This window comes from Cetorhinus maximus, chromosome 10, assembly GCF_964194155.1.
Source record: "Cetorhinus maximus chromosome 10, sCetMax3.hap1.1, whole genome shotgun sequence".
Lineage (NCBI taxonomy): Eukaryota > Metazoa > Chordata > Chondrichthyes > Lamniformes > Cetorhinidae > Cetorhinus > Cetorhinus maximus.
This window is the reverse complement of record NC_135888.1, coordinates 124,871,239-124,890,612: the sequence shown is the minus strand read 5'-3', so window position 1 is coordinate 124,890,612 and position 19,374 is coordinate 124,871,239. Positions and strand designations below refer to the sequence as shown.

The following is a 19,374-nucleotide window of genomic DNA, read 5'->3' as shown; positions in this document are numbered from 1 at the left end:
CTTCAGCTGCCTGGACCCTAAACTATAGCAACAGGAGTAGGCCATCTAGCCTGCCTTCTGCCATTTGGTGAGATTATGGCTGATCTGTGACCTAACCCCAAACACCTGCCATTGCTGCATATCCCATACCTTTAGATGACAAAAATCTATGAATTTCAGATTTCAAATTTACAATTGATCTAGCATCAATTATTGTTTGCGGAAGAGACTTAGACTTTGCCCCTATTTCTGTGGAGAGAGAAACAAAATTAACATTTTGAGTCCAATATTACTCTTCATCGGAACAGTTTGTCTCTCTCCACGGATGCTGCCAGACCCCCTGAGATTTTCCAGCACTTTGTTTTATTTCAGATCTCCAGCAGCCACAGTATTTTTGCTTATATCTTTCCTAAGGTGTGCTGGCCAGAACTGCTCACAGTACTCTAGGTGTGGTCTAACTCGGGCTTTGTATGGCTGCAACATGATTATAACCCCTTGTATTCTAGTCCTCTAGATATAGAGAGGATGTTCCATTAGCATTTTTGATTATTTTCTGCACCTGCCCATGACCTTTTAATGTTCTACGTACCTGGACCCGCAAGTGTCTTCAGATCTCCATTGTTTCTAGCTTTTCGCTGTTCAGGGAAGGACCTTTTCTAACCTTTTTAGGTCCAAAGTGGATGACCTTGCATCTACTTGCGCTGAAATCCACTTGCCACAGTTTTGCCCATTCACTTAAACTATCAATATCTCTGTATTTAAGCTTCCATCTACGTTGCTTATAATGCCACCTATCTTTCTGTCATCAGCAAAGTTGTATACGTGACTTTCTATTCCAGCATCTAAGTTTTTAATAAATACGGTGAGTAGCTGAGGCCCCAACACTGATCCTTAAGGACACATGGGCACATTTTGCAAATTTTGCAAATTATCGTAATTTCCCCGTTACTCTACTGTCTTATGCCAATCAGCCAGTTTTCTAATTTGCGTTGAAGTCTATGGAATTAAATTTTAACTAATAGTCTCTTATGAGGGCATTTATCAAATGCCTTCTGGGAGTCCATATAAATAATATGCATAGCCGTACCTCTGCCCACTATTTTAATCAGTTCTTCAAGGTGAGCTCTGGAATTCCCTCTCTTAACCTCTGTCTCGAAACCTCTCTTCCTTTAAAATGCTCCATTAAGCCTACCACTTTGACCAATGTGGCTTGGTGTCAGCTTTCGTTTAATAATGCTCTTGTGAAACACCTAAGGGTGTTTTATTCCATTAAAGGCAATAGCCCATAACTCCTGATCTCCAGGGCATTGCACCTGAGGGGCTGGGGGAATCCCTAGAAGTCCCTAAATAGGGATTGCATGGCAATTGCTCAAAGTTCAAACTTCCAGTAGGCAATTATCCTGCACTGGAAACCATCTGATACTCCAATTTAAATTTCACTCTTCAAATGGTTTGGAGACTCTTACAGAAATGGTTATCCAGGAAAAGTTAGAAGAATTAAAACCTCTTCTAAATCCTGAGTACTATAGTACTGACGCACCCCGAGCGCCCCCGCAACCTCCCTGACTAAGGGTGGCCCCTGCACCCACCCGCTCCATTCTGCCCACTGACCTTACATGCTTATCTTCTCCCTCGCTTCTCAAATTGGCTTCACCTTTAAACCTATTTGCTTTATGGCAACTAGTGCAATGAAAAAGGGGCTATGGCTCCCTCACCATTAACTCTCCTGCACTCGACTGAAGTCCTTGGGAACCTGCTGCATTGCACTATTCTCACCCTAACTGAGTCGCAAGGTCAGGTGAGAAAGATGCAGCTACATTTCAGTGTAAGTAACTGGGAGCTGGGTAACAATCTTAACTGTGATTGCCACTCCACAGAAGTTATGGCCCATTGTATAAATGCAAGTTGTGGAAATAACTCTCTGGATGTGGGTATCAGTGACCATCCTTGCATTTATTGCTATCTCTAGTTGTCCCAAGAAGGCAGTGGTGGGCGTTCTGAAATAGCTGTTTTCCATGCATTGAAGATATTCTCATAATGTTGGATGGAGATTTCTGTGAGTTCAACAGTGAAGATAAGGGAACAATTATGTATGTCCAAGTCAAGATGATGTGTGACTAGGAGGGGAACTTGGAGGCAATGTTCCCTTATACCTTTTGCCCTAGTCCTAGGTGGATGAGGTCATGCATTTGGGAGGTGCAGCAGTGAATCCTGTAGATAGTACACAGTGGCACTCACATAAGCCAGTGGTGGATTGAATAAATGTTTTAGACTAACAATAAGGTGCCAGTCAAGTGGACTTTTTTTTCCCCCTGGATGGTGTCAAGTTTCTTGTGCGTTGTTGTAGCTGTGCCTATCCTGGCAAGGGGAAAGTATTCCATTAGGCGTTTGACTTGTAGGTTCTGAGGAACCTTTCACAAATCAGGGGGTGAGCCATTTGACACAGAATACATAGCCTCTGGCCAGTAATAGCAATGGCATTTTGTGGCAGTCCAATTGAGTTTCCCTTTATGTTTTTGTATTGCCCAGACCTTGTTGCATGCAGGAGTGGCCTGCTTCATTATCTGAGGAATTGAGAATGAAGCTTAAACACTGCAGTCATCAGCAAACAACCTCAATCCTGATGAAGCCAAGGTTTTTGATGAAACAGCTGAAGATAGGGCTTAGGGCTAACAACCTTTCCCTCCCTTTGTGCTAGGTATGAGTTCTTTCTCAATCCCAACTGACTTCAGATTTCCTAGGTCACCTTGGTGTTACATAGTTAAAATGCTACCTTAATGTGAAGATGACCTTGCCTTAGCTGAGGAATACCTGTCTTTTGGAACCCAAAATGGGCATTGAAAATTGGTTCTGTGGCACTTAATGCACAGCCTTGAAGTTTGCATACAGGGTCAGGATCCTTACTTCTGTGATCACTAAAGGCCAGCTGATATGATTCCAGAATGTTGTGGTAAGAAGCACGAGGTTGTTTTGAACAACATCATAAATCAAACCTACCTGTATCTAAAGTGAAAGAACATGATCAACTTTTTTCTCTTTTTTTTCTCTCTTTTTTATCTGTTAGAATCTCAAAAGTCCAAAGGAAGCAAACATTAGGGTTTGGATACTTGCATATGCCATGAAGGGTGTGCAGTTTTTTAAAAAAAGAACTGAAATTGTTCAGAGATGCTGTGATATTGGTGTCTGTATAATGAACTGTTTGGTAATCTCTCACTTAAAACATTAGATTCTTCAGTGATAATGGTGTGAAAATACAATGTGAATAGATCCTTAGAACTCTAACATGTAATACCAATTTTTGGTTTCTAATTATTCAATTAAGCTTTTGGTTCTCTTGACTAGATTCTGGTTTAAAGCTAATAATGTAGAATTTCCCAATAGTCATTATTAACAATCAAACACTGGTAATAAATGTCATTGTTTCCGTTTGGACTTCATTCTAAATTCTGTGTAGTTTTTCAAAATTCAGGTAGATGTCACTCTTTCACTGGGCTAATCAATCTGCAATACTGTAAGCTATTTCCTGTTCCACTTGGTTGCTTTATCTGAACAATTGAATCGGAATTAACTTTGTTCTTTTGAGGCATTGAGTAGTTGTTTTGTAAAATAATAGTTGCAGTAAAGCTGGGTGAATTTTTTTGGATCCGTTGTTTTGTGTTGCTGGCGTGCACTTGCTGTCTGTTTGTCTATGAGGAAAAGACAGTTACTGGGGGTGTCAGATTTCTAGGTCTTAGGTGAGAAAAATGCATACTATTGAAATTGTTGTCTCGTGGGGAAGAATGTTTGGAATGCTGAATTTTTAAGAATCTCTTTTTTATATGCCTGTATAAACTTAGGTTACAGAAGCCATTTCTGGATTATGGAAATGTGGTGATGTACAGTTTGGAAGAGTGCCCCAATCTGTGGCTGCAAAGACATTCATTTATTGGAAGGTATTTGAATCTTTGGCAAGATCAGAGTGTATTAATTGTGCTAGAAAGTAATGGATGGCAGTATGCAAGTGAAAACATTAAATTTCTACTTCCTGTTTGAATTGTCTGTTTTGCTCTTCCCTCTTTCTGTTCCTATTTCCCCCTCCATTCCTTGGACACCATTGCTTATCCCTTTCCCCTACTCTCTGCATTACAAACTCCTTCCACTGCCACCCATATCCCAGGGTACATCTCCATTGTTTCCTCCTTCCAACTCCCCATACGACCACAATTGGGACTGCATTGCGAATGCTTCCTTCTACTTGCTACAGGGCTGTCAGTCCTATGCTGCTTTTATTATAATGCTAAACCCTGTAGTTTGTTTTTTGAGCATATTAGGCCAAGACAGTTAACTCTAGTCTGTGATTGCTGTTACTATTCTCTTGCAGGCTTTTGGTGGAGTTCTTTTTGATTCTAACCCAACTGGGGTTTTGCTGTGTTTACTTCGTATTTCTGGCTGACAACACTAAGCAGGTAGGTTAGTAGCACTCTTAGTGAAACACCTTCATTGGACACTGGATTGTAGCTACCACACTGGTAAAACCATAACCATACATCTCTACCCACTCTGTACTTATATAGAAGAAATTCCTGGCTTCATGAAATAACATATCTGATAACATTGATGCTATAATGTAAGTGTGGAATGTTGAATAAAATAAATATTTATCATAGAATTATGTACCATGAACAAGAGGTTATTCAGACCTGTGCAGGTTCTTTGTAGAGCTATCCAGTTAGTCCCACTTTCCTGCTCTTCCCCGTGACCAGTACATTTTTTCCCTCCAAGTATTACATCAATCTTTACTGAAAATACTGAATCGGATTCCACTAACCTCTCGGGCAGTTCACTCCACATCCTAACAATGTGCTGCAAAAGCTTTTTTTCCTTATGTTGCCCCTGATTCTTTTGCCAATCATATTAAATCAGTGTTTTCTGGTTACTACCACTGCAAACTGGTACTGTTTTTTTTATATTCGTTCTTGGGATGTGGGCATCGCTGGCTAGGCCAGCATTTATTGCCCATCCTTAATTTCCCTTACTTAGAGGGCATTTAAGAGTCAACCACATTGGTTGACCAGGCCAGACCAGGTAAGGATGGCAGATTTCCTCCCCTAAAGGACATTAGTGAACCAGATGGGTTTTTACGGCAATTGGCAATGGTTTCATGGTCATCATCAGACTTTTAATTCCAAATTTTTATTGAATTCAAATTCCACCGTGGTGGGATTTGAACCAAGGTCTCCAACCCAGTGACAATACCACTACGCCACTGCCTCCCCCAGTTTATCTTCATTAAAACCAGTTGTGATTTTGAACACTTCTATCAAATCTCTTTTTAACCATTTCTGCCCTAAGGGTAACAACTTCTCCAGTATGCCCGTGTAACAAAAATCCCTCATCCATTCTAATAAATTTCTTTCACACCCTCTTTAAATCCTTGCGATCCATCTTAGTATGGAGCTCTGAATTGAACACTACTCCAGCTGAGACCTATACAAAGTTTTATAAAGATTAACATAACTTCTTTGCTTTTGTGCTGTATTCCTCTAATAAAGCCAAGGATCCCAGATGCCTTTTTAATAACCTTCTCAACTCGTTCTGCCACTTTCAAAGATTTGCATGCATACATTCCCAGATCTCTGTTCCTGCACCCCTTTAAAATTGTAGCATTTATATTGAGTCTCCTCGTTCCTGTTACCACTTCACACTTCTTCGTGCAGATTAAATTTAACACGTGTTGACCATTTTGCCAGTCTGTCTTTTGTTCCCCTGGAGTTTGTTCTCCTCGCTGTTAGTGAAGTTTCCAAGTTTTTTGCATTTGTAAACTTTGAAATTATGCTCTGTATACCCAAGCCCAGGTCATTGATGTTTATCAAAAAGAGTAATGGTCCTGATACCAGGACCAGGGAGAGAAATTATGAGCCTCGGTGCTTCCTCTGTTTTTGGGCCACTTATCCCCTCCCCACCCTTTAACCCTTGCCTTCATTTGTGCATGCTATTTTTTTCCCCCCTTTCAAGATTCACCAATCAATTCACCAAATAATCGCCAAAAGATCCTAATAAAATTGATAACACCCATTGTTGGCATCTGTTTACAAATATTGTCTGATTATATAGGCAGTATATGTCATTAATATTAAGAGCAGCAATGATATAATGCAGTGTCAGTTTATGTGCACCCTATTGGTGATCCCACCATGACTGTTAAATAAACCAGAGAGTACAAATTTTAATTTGAGCAATATCGTTAATTTGACAGAGAAGTATCCCATTAGTTGTAACACTGCAGACAATAACACTTCTGGTGACTGCCTTATTTAAATGTAGCGCAATATGCAAAACATGTACACGATGACAGTAAATTCAAATCTGGGAATAGAATCAATACTTGCTACACCGGTTGCAAGAAAACCTTTCAGCTTTTGTTTTATATATTTTGACTACCTGTTCTGTACAGTTTAGAAAAATGAAAGATGCTGCAGCTGGCATTATTTCATTGTTGGAGAGGTGTAGAAGGAAAAGAGGGAAGGAGGGAGGGGTGGAGGAGAGGGAGTGGTTGCATTCACCTGCTGCCTAAGCTCCCCCCTGCCTCCCTGGACACATTAACACAGCACTCTCTCACCTCACTCAAGGTAACTCAGTATCACAAGAATTGAAGTTCCAGTTCCCTAGGAGTGGCTCGTGCTGCGGATGAGGGTGACAGCTGGGCCCAGCCTGGCATGAGGCTGAGTGCCAGCTCTGGCCTTGTTACTGGCCGAGACTCCCTGCTGTTCTGTCTTTTTCTGCTTGTTGGCCTCCAGAATATGTTGTCACAAATCATTCAATGCAGCTGAAAGACTCCTGTGTGGTGGCCAGTGAGAATTGCCAGAATAACAGCTCCAAATATAAATCCTGTTCTGCAGGAGCAGCAAGATTGGGAGAGAAGGAACCTGTGATTAGAGGAGCTGGAGCAATGATTAACTTGAGCGTTGAATGCACAGTTTTCTCTTGTTTCATTGAGTTCACCAATAGATTGCGTTCAACAGCTCTTAGCACCTTCAAAGGAAGATAACACAAGAGCTTCAAAAGAAAGCCCTTAGCAGTACAATCACCTGCAGATCTGTTCATACATTATAACTTCTTCTCTCACGCAGCTTTTTAAACAGGTGATGAAACACCCTTCCTGTAAAGCAAGCATCTTCAGACTTGAAATGGGGGAGGAAAGGCCAGGAAGCAGCAGGGGTGAAATAAAAAAAAGTGTTGGAAAAGCTTAGTAGGTCTGGCAGCACCTGTGGAGAGAGAAACAGAGTTAATGTTTTGAGTCCAATATGATTCTTCGGAACTGCGGAGCTTCTAATTTTGTGTCATAATGTGTGGGTTTTCTGTAGATTCAAAGTTCTGCGAAACAAGTATATCCCTTTTTCAATAATGTTAGAAATGACTTGTCAGAAAAGCCAAAAGGATTAAATATACAACAATTAAAAGCATTGGTGCTTTTTAATGAATGCCATTATTAATACAGCAACATTGTTTTTTGCTGTTGCAGAATGCATTGTTTGAACTTTCCCAAAGAAATTAATATTCAAATATTGTAGCACAGAAGCTTTTGTAAATGCTAGAAGCTGCAAAAATGGCTAGATTAAAATTATGCAACTCGAGGCCATTAGGAATGACACAGAGTTGTTAAATTTAATATACCTATTGTGTGCAGATGGAAAGCGCCTCTGTTTTGCTGCATAAATCTTAGCTAAAAAGAGCGAGTAAAATTTCTTATTGCCCTGTGAATTTGATGTTGCTGAAAACCCTAATGATTTATAGTAAATGTACAAACAATTACTTATGCCAATAGAATTGCCATTCTACGGATTTCCTCTGGCACTGGCCCCTCAAGAATTTGTGCTATTTTAATGTATTTTTAAATTCAAAAACTCGATTCATTTATTTGATTTTCTGCTTCCATTGAAGCCTTAAACAGGCTGGTTTTGGTTCCAGCTGTTTAACTACCCTCCCTCAAAGGATACCAGCAGACCTGAGAGCCCAAGAAATCATTGCTGCTTTCCCTCTTGTACCTGCGGACGTTTCCAAGCATCCCTCCTTTCCCTCTAACAAAAAAAATACCTGGAAAAACTCAGCAGGTCTGACAGCATTTGCGGAGAGGAACACAGTTAACGTTTCGAGTCCGTATGACTCTTCAACAGAACTAAGGAAAAATAGAAAAGAGGTGAAATATAAGCTGGTTTAAGGGCGGGGGGAAGGAGGGTAGAGCTGGATAGAGGGCCAGTGATAGGTGGAGATAGCCAAAAGATGTCATAGACAAAAAGGTGGAGATAGCCAAAAGATGTCATAGACAAAAGGACAAAGAGGTGTTGAAGGTGGTAATATTATCTAAGGAATGTGCTAATAGGTGACATTAAGGGTAGAAAGCAGGACGAGCAAGTACAGTCCGCAAGCATGACCCAGATTTCCCTGTCGCTTGCCATTTCACACTCCACCCTGCTCTCATGCCCACATGTCCGTCCTTGGCCTGCTGCATTGTTCCAGTGAAGCTCAACACAAACTGGAGGAACAGCACCTCATCTTCCGACTAGGCACTTTACAGCCTTCTGGACTGAATATTGAGTTCAACAATTTTAGATCATGAACTCTCTCCTCCATCCCCACCCCCTTTCCAATCTCACCACCCCCCCCACCCTCTTTTCCAATAATTTATATAGATTTTTCTTTTCCCACCTATTTCCATTATTTTTAAATGTATTTCCATCCATTGTTTTATCTCTACCTTTTAGCCTATTTTGATCCCTTCCCCCCCACCCCACCCCCACTAGGGCTATCTGTACTTTGCTCGTCCTGCTTTCTACCCTTAATGTCACCTATTATCACATTCCTTAGTTAATATCATCACCTTCAACACCTCTTTGTCCTTTTGTCTATGACATCTTTTGGCTATCTCCACCTATCACCAGCCCTCTATCCAGCTCTACCTGTCCCACTCCCCCTTAAACCAGCTTATATTTCACCTCTTTTCTATTTTTCCTTAGTTCTGTTGAAGAGTCATACGGACTCGAAACGTTAACTGTGTTCCTCTCCGCAGATGCTGTCAGACCTGCTGAGTTTTTCCAGGTATTTTTATTTTTGTTTTGGATTTCCAGCATCTGCAGTTTTTTGCTTTTATCCTCCTTTCTGTCTATCTCTCTTCATGCCCACACCCCTCTCCACATCTTCTCTGATCCCCCTTTCCCTTTTTTCCCCATGCGTCGATAAAAAAGCAAAAATTTATATTTATTGAAGGTTTAGAAGAATTTTGGAGGTCAGTGCGCAAGTGGAAGAGGGATCTGTGATTGGAGGAGCAGCACTCTTTGCCTGATGGTTCTTAATTTTTTTTAAAACTGGTCTTTCAGGTTTGCAGTTCTGACTTTGGCTGCTCAGTATGGATGAACTCAACATCGAGCCCCCTCCACCCCTCCATAGCCCCCCAGGCCCTGGTGTTTTGTAGCAGGTGCACTCCCCTTTCCCGGGCCCTGCCTGATACCACCTGCTAGGGAACAGGATTGCACAATTCCTTCCAGTCAGGAACAATAGCTTTGTGCCCCTATTCTTTACTTCTATCCCTTGCTAATTTTGTATCCATACAACTGCTGTCCTTTTAAATCCCATTCTAAGACAAGGCATGGTATTTTATATCAAATCCATTTAAAAGCCTAGATACAGATCAGCCAGACTATCCAGATTAATCTTCTAATTTACTTCATCGAAAAACTGAATCAAGTTAGTTAAAGTGATTTCCTTTTAACAAATCCATGCTGATTATTATTCACTCATCCATACTTTTGCAAGTGCCAATTAATTTTTTTCCAGATTATTGCCTCTAACAGCTTCCTCATCCCTTAGATAAAACCAAAATACTGCGGATGCTGGAAATCTGAAACAAAAACAGATTAATGCTGGAAAAACTCAGGTCCAGCAGCACTTGTGGAGAGAGAAACAGTTAACGTTTTGAGTCTGTATGACCCTTCTTTCAGCTCTGAAGAAGGGTCATACAGACTCAACGTTAACTCTGTTTCTCTCTCCACAGATGCTGCTAGGCCTGCTGAGTTTTTCCGGCATTTTCTGTTTTTATTTCCTCATCCCTCACATTGGGCATGTTTAGCCCTTTTTTTAAACGGGTATAACAATTGTAATCCTTCAGTCCTCTGGCCTTGCTGCCATTTCTAAAGAGGATTGGAAGATTGTGGCCAGGCCCTCTGCAATTTCCCCCTTTTCACAGCAACTTGGAATGGATCCCATCCTGTCGAGGTGACTTTCCACTTTTGATAGTTGCCAAACTTTTTTCTATTTTTACCCTATCAAAAATAGCTACTATCTCTCATTTACTGTTAGACTTGCAGCATCCTCTTCTCTAGTGAAGGCAGATGCAAAGTACTTATTTAGCACCCAAGCTATGCCCTCTGCCTAATGTTTTTCACACCCTCAGCATTTGGCAGCCCATGAAATACTCCTACAGTAAGCCACTATTTGTAGGCTGACCAAGTAATTTAGATGAATTATCAGCTAATTGTTTGAGGTAACTAAGAGTTCCATGTCCAACAAAAGATATTATGGAATTTTTTGCACCCTCCTGAAGAAACGGGCAGTTTTAATTGCATTCATTCTTTAACCTCGGTGTTCAAGTCTGGAAATGGAGTTTGAACCCAAAATCTATTGAGCTGAGTGTACTACTTTTGAGTCAAGCCAGCAAGCGTTGATGTTAGAGGTTCTATTGATTTTGTATATTTAAAAATAAATTGGAGGTGGGGAGCTGTAGGAGGGAGGATAAGGGAAGTTCAATAAGTATTGATAAAAACTTAAAATTATACAGTATTTTATATTGTTCACTCCAATTTTGCAGCTGTCTAGTTTGTAAGATAGCTATACTTTTTTTTGTTGCTAAGTTTGGAATGTTGTTCCTCTTTGAATCTATTCTAATTTTGAGTATACGATTTCACTATGAATTTAAAAAAATCATCCATCTGCATATCTTGTCCTCGGTCAGTTGCCTGCACGTTTTAAAATGGAATTTGCGGAATGGTGCAGAACCCAATTAATGTGAGGAACAGGCAACGGTTACATTCCTATTGCCACGTTTTAGCAGTAAGAGAACAAAAGACGAAGGTGCATTTCTGTGCAACATATGTTTAATTAAATCTTTGCATGATTACTTTTCTTTTAAGATTGTGGATGCAGCAAATGTTACAAGTAATAACTGCTATCAAAACATCACAATATTGGAACCTGGAAGTATGGACAGCCGTCTGTACATGCTTATTTTTCTGCCATTCATTATTCTGTTGGTATACATCCGTAACTGGAAATGCCTGGCTCCTTTATCTTTGCTAGCCAACCTAGCCATGTGTGTGAGCCTTGTTTTGATCTACTGGTACATCTTCACTGTGAGTAACTGAATTTGTTTCTTCTTAAGCTTTCAGTGATGTAATTTTTTTAAGCATTCATTCTATGGAGATTCTAAGATAATCTGTGGTTTCCTTGATGCTCTAAAAGTACTGTTTTGCACAATGAATCATTAAAAAGACCACAAACTTATGAACACTGGACCTTGTTTGAAATTTTACAGTGTATAACCCTACCATAGGCAGCAGGGGCGGTTAGCTCCGTTGGCTAGACTGCTAGCATGTGGATCGGATTAATGCCAACAGCACAGGGTTCAGTTCCTGTACTGGCTGAAGTAGATGGGGCCTGGCTCCTCTCCCTACCTGTCGTTAAAAAAAATCACAGCACTTTGTTGTGATTTGGCGAATAATTGCCAAGGACCTTGGTAGGATGATTGTTAACGCTACCCTGTTAGAATCTGGATCTGAGCACCAAAAATATCTTGTGTATTTAAAATTTACGATATCTGATTTTAAAAGAAAAAATATTAGTTCTAAGCTGGAAAATACTGTAGGGAAAAAGAACAGTATTGTATTTGTTTTTTCTTGCTGTAGCAGACTACAAGGAGAGCCGTAGACCAAATGCAATAATTAAAAGGACTGCAGCTTGAAGCTAGTAACTAGTATTCAGCTTTGTGTGTCCACATTTTGCAGTTATTATAAAGAACGAGGAGTTTTATTTTGAGTATTGCTAAAAAAAGAGACTTTTTTTGTCAAAACTTTTCGTCTTGCACTCATCAGGACAATGTGTAAGAATACTAAATGCAAAGAGAACAACAGTTTATACAACTTGAAAAGAGAGTGCTGATTGGCTGGCAAGTGGACTCTGATAGAAGCAGTGATATAGTGAATGCACCAGTTGGTGGCTGACAGTTAACTGCCAAACCTCTAGCTTGATACTTGGTTTGTAAATCAGTCAGTCCAGATGTGTAAAAGGGTCAAAGTTCACCTCCTGTACAATTTACACTTGATGCAGCTACATACTTTTGGTTGAGTAGATTATCTGAATAAACTACAGTATATGGCTCAAATTTAGATGAATTTTGACCCATTGAGATTAGCTATAAATAAGCACATAACATGAATGAATAGCCACTTGGCCCTTTGAGCCTGCTCTGCCATTTAATAGGATCACAATTGATCATCTACCACAATTCTGCCTTCCCATGCTATCCCCATATACCTTAATTCCTCAAATAATCTAACAATATCTGTCTTGAACATACTCAACGACTGAGCATCGACAGCTCTCTGTAATAAAGAATTCTAAAGATTCATAGCCCTCTGAGTGAAGACATTTCTCTGACTCAATCCTAAATGGCCAAGTCCTTATTTTGAGACTGTGACCCATGAGAGCCTCCAACTTGAGGAAATATCCTCCCAGAATGTACCCTGTCCCATAAGAATTTTATATATTGCAACGAGCTTATCTTTCATTCCACTACACTCAATCCAGGCCCAGTCTATTTGATCTCTCCTCATAGGATAATCCCCTTCTCATAGGAATCAGTCTGGTGAATCTTTGTTGCACTCTCTTTAAGGCAAGTATATCCTTCCTTTGGTAAGGTGAAGAAATCTGTACATGGCACTCCACATGTGGTCTCACCAAGGCTTAATATAATTTAGTAAAACTTCTTTACTCTTACACTCCAGTCCCACTGTAATAAAGACTAACACACCATTTGCTTTCCTAATTGCTTGCTGCACCTGCATGTTAACCTCTGATTCATGTACTAGGGCAATTAGATCTCTCCGAAATACCAACATTTCACAGTCTTTCGCCAGTTTAAAAAAAATTCTCTTTACCACTTTTCCTTCCACGTTATATTCCTTCATTCATGTTTTTGCCCATTTACTCAACCTGTCAATATCCCTTTGCAACCTCTCTTCATCCTCATGACAGCTTACTTTCCCACCTAACTTTAATCATCAGCAACCTTGGATACATTGCAACACAAAAGCAAAATACTGCAGATGCTGGAAATCTGAAATGACAAAAAGTGCTGAAAACATTCAGCAGGTCAGGTAGCATCTGTGGAGTGAAAGAGTTAACATTTTAGGCCAAGATGACCTTGTGTCAGAACTGAAGAAAGAAATGTAAGAATTTTTAAGCCAGTGGAAGGGGGAGGGGGCATGAAGAACAAAAGAAAAGCTCTGTGATAGGTTGGAGGGCGGGGGAGGTTAAATAACAAAATATTTCATGATGTAAACACCAAAGAGAGTGGTAATGGATATAATTCAGAAAAACAATTGTGTCCAAAGGAGGTGTGAATGGCTACACAGTAACCATCTGAATGCAACATGAAGGGATAGAGAAGGAAACAAGATCAACCCAGCAAAACATACAAACATACGTCAGAAGTAGGCCATTCGCCCCTCGAGCCTGCTCTGTCATTCAATAAGATCTTAGCTGATCGGTTTGTGCTTTGAGTTCTACATTCCCATGTGCCCCTGATAACTAGGGAATCAATTTACTTCTGACTTAAAAATATTAGTGACCCTGTTTCCACTGCCTTCTGAGGCAGAGATTCCAAAGTTTCTCAACCCTCAGAGAAAATAAATTCTCCTAATCTCTGTCCTATAAGGGCGACCCCTAATTTTAAAGCAGTGTCCCCTTGTTCTGGACTCGTCCACAAGAGGAAACATCCTTTCCACATCCACCTTGTCAAGACCATTCAGGATCTTGTTTACTTCAGTCAAGGCTTCTCACTCTTCTAAACTCCAGTGGAAACAAGCCCATCCTGTCAAACCTATCCTTATAGGACAAACTGCTCAATGCAGATATCAATCTAGTAAACCTCCTCTGAACCGCCTCCAACGCACTTACATCCTTCCTTAAATAAGGAGACCAAACTGCAGTATTTGAGATATGGTATCACCAATGCAAAACTGAAGCATAAGATCCTTACTTTTATGTTCAATTCCCCTCGTAATAAAGGATAGCATTCCATTAGCCTTCTTAATTACTTGCTGTACCTGCTTACTAACTTTTTGTTACTCATGCACAAGAACACCTAGATCCCTCTGCACCTCTGAATTGTGCAATCATTCTCCATTTAAGTAATACTCTGCTTTTTTATTCTTTCTGCCAAAGTAAACAACTTCACATTTTCCCGCATTATACTAAATCTGACAGATTTTTGCCCACTCACTCAACTTATCTATGTCTGTCTGCAAACTCCTTATGTTGTCTTCACAGCATACTTTCCTACCTATCTGTGTTGTCTGCAAATTTAGCTATCATGCGTTCGCTCCCCTCATCTAAGTTATTGATATAAATTGCAAAAAGTTGAGGCCCCAGCACAGAACCCTGCGGGACTCTATTCGTCACATCCTGCCAATCAGAAAAAGACTCATTTATTCATACTGTTTTCTGCCAGCCAGCCAATCCTCTGTCCAAGCTAATATGTTACCCCCTACACCATGAGCTTTTATTTTCCACAATAACCTTTGATGTGGCACCTTATCAAATGCTTTCTGGAAATCCAAGTACCGAATGTCTACAGGCTCCCTTTTATCCATAGTGCATGTTACTCCTTCAAAGAACTCTAATAAATTGGCTAAACATGATTTCCCTTTCACAAAATAATGCTGACTCTTCCAGATTACCTTGTGTTTTCCTAAGTGCCCAGTTATAACCTCTTTAATGATCGACTCTAACACAAAAGAGAAAAAAAACACATAGAACAAGGTGAAGTCGCTGTTCACTGTGGTCCCCTCTACACTGGGGAGACTAAACACAAACTGGATGACCGCTTTGTGGAACAGCTCCAATCATGTCTGCAGACATGATCCCAAGATTCTAGTTACTTGTTATTTTAATTCTCCACCTTGCTCCCATTCTTACCTTTCTGTCCATGGCTTGCTACAGTGTTCCACAAAGCTTAATGCAAGCTCAAGGAACAGCATTTTATCGTTCAACTTAAGACTCTACGGATTTCTGGACTGAATATTGAGTTCAACAACTTTAGATCATAACCTCTGTCTTCATCTTGCCTGACCTGTTGAGTATTTTCAGTATTTTGTTTTTACTTTAAATACATGAAAATTGTAAGTAGCTCTGCTGAGACCTAACTGATCTTCTGACACCCTGCTAATTACAGCCTGCCAGCCTGAAAATGACCCTTTTCATTCCTACTGTTTTCTGACCTTGAACCAACCCTTGAACCATGCTGAAGTATTACCACCATTCAATGAACTTTTTTGCATCATAACTTTGTGTGGCACCTTACTGAATGTCTTTTGAAAATCCAAATGCACGACCTTCTCTTCCCTTATCTACATTACTAGTTAAATCCTCAAAAAGCTCTAACAAGTTTGTTAAACACTGCTTCCCATTTATAAGTCTGTGACTCTTCCAAATTATGTGATTCTAAAATTCTTCATATATTTCTAAATGTCCTATTACCACGTCATTAATAGATTCTAGCATTTTCCTCACTAATATCAGGCTGTTGACTTGTTTCCTTGTGTTCGTTCTCTCTCTCTCCCTCTCCCTCTCCCTCTCCTTGAACAGCAGGGTTATGTCTGCTACCTTCCAATCCATGGGGACTGTTCAAGAATATAAGGGTTTCTGGAAGATCAAAACCAATGCATCCACTACCTCTATTGCTACCTCTTTTTAAATCCTATGATATAGGCCATTAGATTTTCTTGAGTTAAAGAGCAAACTTATTAACCACTAAACCTGAGGGAAAAAAATCATAAAAACGTGACGTCACCCACATAGGTATCAAAAATAAGGGAAGTTAAGAGTCCACTGGAAATAAGTTAAAAGAATATATGGTTAATTGTCCTTCAGGCGTAGACAGTTAAACGTTGAGGCTAATTTGGATTAGCTGGTTTTGTGGATGCGGTCAGATGTAGAAGATGCTGTGATTATTACGAGATTGCGGCTCCTGAACTGGGTAATACGCTTGCTCCAAAAGAGAGAGCCAGCGAGCCCAGTTTTTAGCCTGTTCCTCTGCTGAAGACTTTCTTGCAATCTCTGCAGTGGCTGCAGCTTGGGCTGTTCACCCATTGTGTATTTCCAAGGGGTTTTGGGTGGGTCTGTCTGTAATAGCCATTGTTTCAATATCCAGCATTTTGCGTTTTAATGTCTCTTCCTTAGATAGTTTCAATGGGTCTCTGAATGAAAGGAAATTTCGCCCCCTTCACCCTCCCCTGAGGGTGACTTGTTTATTTTTTTTCACTTTCAGCGTAAGGTGGCCTTGTATTTTTAAGTAGTTCTGTTTCATTTCAAATTGCAGAATTTCCAGTCAGTTGAAAGCTTAACTCCTATTTTCAAAAATAAAGGGGCATAGCCTCATAACAATACCTATAGCAGCTTTTATAATGAGTTTTTGGTCTCAAGTTTAGTCTCGCACTTTTTTCTTTTATAATTTTTCCCGACAAAATATCTGACCATTCTCATTCTGGAATTAGATGTTAACATTTTGAATATGAATGGCCTAGCAGGGAGGGTGTTGTGGAAATTATATAATTTCTAAATAATCTAATCATCATTCTTTCTTTTGCAGAGTGCAACATATACCAATGATCTACCACCAGTGGCTGGGTGGAAATCTTACGCAATGTTTTTCGGAACAGCCATATTTTCATTTGAAGGCATTGGTGTGGTAAGTGAAAACATGTTTATTATATCAAAGATGATATTGGCAGCCTGTTGGACAGTGATGTGTAAATCTGAAAACACACCTGACTCCTGTATAGTAATTGGCAATTAATTTACTTTGTTAACTGAAAACTGTCATAGAAACTACCACTGCAAGAGAAACCTTAGCTTTGCTTTTCACTTTTGTATAACCTTTTCTATATTTGCAAAGCTTTGCATGTTTTAGATGAGCGCTGATAACCTGTTCTCCTATTTGCCTGAACTTACATAACTGTACTGGCAGTGTTTTGCACTTACGTTTTTTTATTCTTGCATGGGATGCAGGCATCTTATGTTGCACCTTTCACATCTGCGGATGCTTTACAAACCACTTTTGAAGTCTAGTCACTGTAAGGTAGGCAGTGCAACAGCCAATTTGAACTTAGCGAAGTCCCAGAAACAGCAATGAGATAATGATCAGATAATCTGTTTTAGCAGTGCACTAAAAATTCTCTTTATTGTTTCATAAACAATTAGAATTATTCTTCACGCAAATAAATTTAAGCTCTGTCCTAATATCATCCACTAATTTGTAAAGTAGTGGATAGCAGTAAGCATGAGCTAATCACAATGGAGGTTCAAAGAGTACAGAAAGTACAGACTAACATAGCATTAGCCTTATATCAAGAGAACTAGGATACGTGCTTCAGCAATACGAGGTCCCGGTTAGACCACTTTGAGTACTTTGAGCAGTTCTGGGCATGACACCTTGGGGAGGATATATTGACCTTGGAGGGAGTGCTGCTTAGGTTTACTAGATTGTTACCTGGACTCCAAGGATTAAATTAAAAAGAAAAATTAAACTAAGGTTGTATTCCCTGGAACTTAGAAGGTCAAGGGTAACTCAAGTTTTCAAGGAATTAAGGGGAACAGATAGTCGGTAGTGAAAGTATTTCTGCTGGTTGGGGTGTCAAGGACTGAGGACATAGTTTAACAATTAGAGCCAGACCTTTCAGGAGTGAAATTAGGAAACACTTGTACATTGGGTGGTAGAAGTTTGAAGCTGTCTTCTGCAAATGGCTTTTGATGCTAGATTTTGTAAATATTATAGCTGCGATAGATAGACTTGTTATCCAAAGATAATAGGAATTTGAGGCATTCTTGAGGTAAAGACACATTGAGTTGGGACAGATCTGCCATGATCTCATTTAATGGCTGGACAGGATCGTGGAGTTAACAGGCTTACTCCTGTTATGTTCTGCGTGACTAGAAAGCTCGAGCACAAATCAGTTGCTTCTTGACGAGAGACTTAGTAAAGCTTCTTGATATTGCACATGACTGGAAGAATGATTAGAGGCCACACAGAGGACAAACTACAATAAGAGGTGGGCTCTTGACAATGCCCCTTCCCATAAGTCCAGCACCGCCTTCTCTGTGCAGGTTAAAATGTGTCAGCATACCTCTCCCCTTCCTATTAATTCCTGCTGTCTCCTTTCGTGCGCCACCTACTCCTGGAAGAAAAAGAGGTGTGTCAATGAGTATTCAATGTGTTTGAGTGAAGTGGCTCTCATTGTTAAATGACTGCCAGTGTGTGGAAGCCGAGAGGTATGGGTGCAAAGCTTGTAACAATGCTAAATGTATGAGAACGAGAAGAAATTTAGCAATGTTGGGTACGCATCCCAAAAAGATTGTTGGCAGGGGAATGGGGTTGCAGTGAATTGATTTGTGGGTGAGGCTGGTGGTGCATTTGATGAGACATAGTAGCTGACAATGCATTCATTGACCTTGACCACTCATGAGATCATTAAACTTCTTCTTGCATTGCATCCAGACCCTTAGGGCTATCCTCCTGGCACTGACCTCCGCTGCCACCTCTTGCCACTGTCTTCTGAGCATGTCAGGAGGGTTTCTAGCTCCAGTGCTGAGGATACAGGATTTCTCTCCATCTCCTCCACCAAGACTCCAGTGCAGCACCCAAGAACATATGAATTAAGAGCAGGCGTAGGCCACTCGACCCTCAAGCCTCCTATGCCATTCAATAAGCTCTTGGCTGATCAGATTGTCATCTCAACTTCACTCTCCCACCTACCCCTGATAACATTTCACCCCGTTATCAATTATCTATCTACTTCTGCCTTAAATAAATTCAAAGACTCTGGAACTCTTCTTCAAAAGGCAGTGGAAGCAAAGACACTTAACCTTCAGAAAAAATGTCTCCTCATCTTGGCGACCCCTTATTTTTAAACAGTGACCCCTAGTGCTGGATTCTTTCACAAGAGGAAACATCCCCTCCACATCGACCCTGTCAAGACCCTTCAGGATCTTATATGATTCAACCAAGTTGCATCTTACTGTTCTAAACTCCAGTGGATGCAAGCCTAGCCTGTCCAACCTTTCCTCATAAGAAAGCCTGCCCATTCTAGG

General features: G+C 40.3%; 1 protein-coding gene across 1 annotated transcript in view; it reads left to right on the top strand.

Annotated features, from left to right (window-relative positions):
* Window positions 1–19,374, top strand: part of slc36a1 (solute carrier family 36 member 1) — a 75,376-nt gene that overhangs the window by 4,467 nt on the left and 51,535 nt on the right. Inside the window, exons 4-7 of the mRNA XM_078551084.1 lie at window positions 3,816–3,911; window positions 4,340–4,424; window positions 11,142–11,360; window positions 16,877–16,975. Coding sequence (XP_078407210.1) covers window positions 3,816–3,911; window positions 4,340–4,424; window positions 11,142–11,360; window positions 16,877–16,975 — 499 coding nt within the window. The remainder of the gene's footprint in view (window positions 1–3,815; window positions 3,912–4,339; window positions 4,425–11,141; window positions 11,361–16,876; window positions 16,976–19,374) is intronic.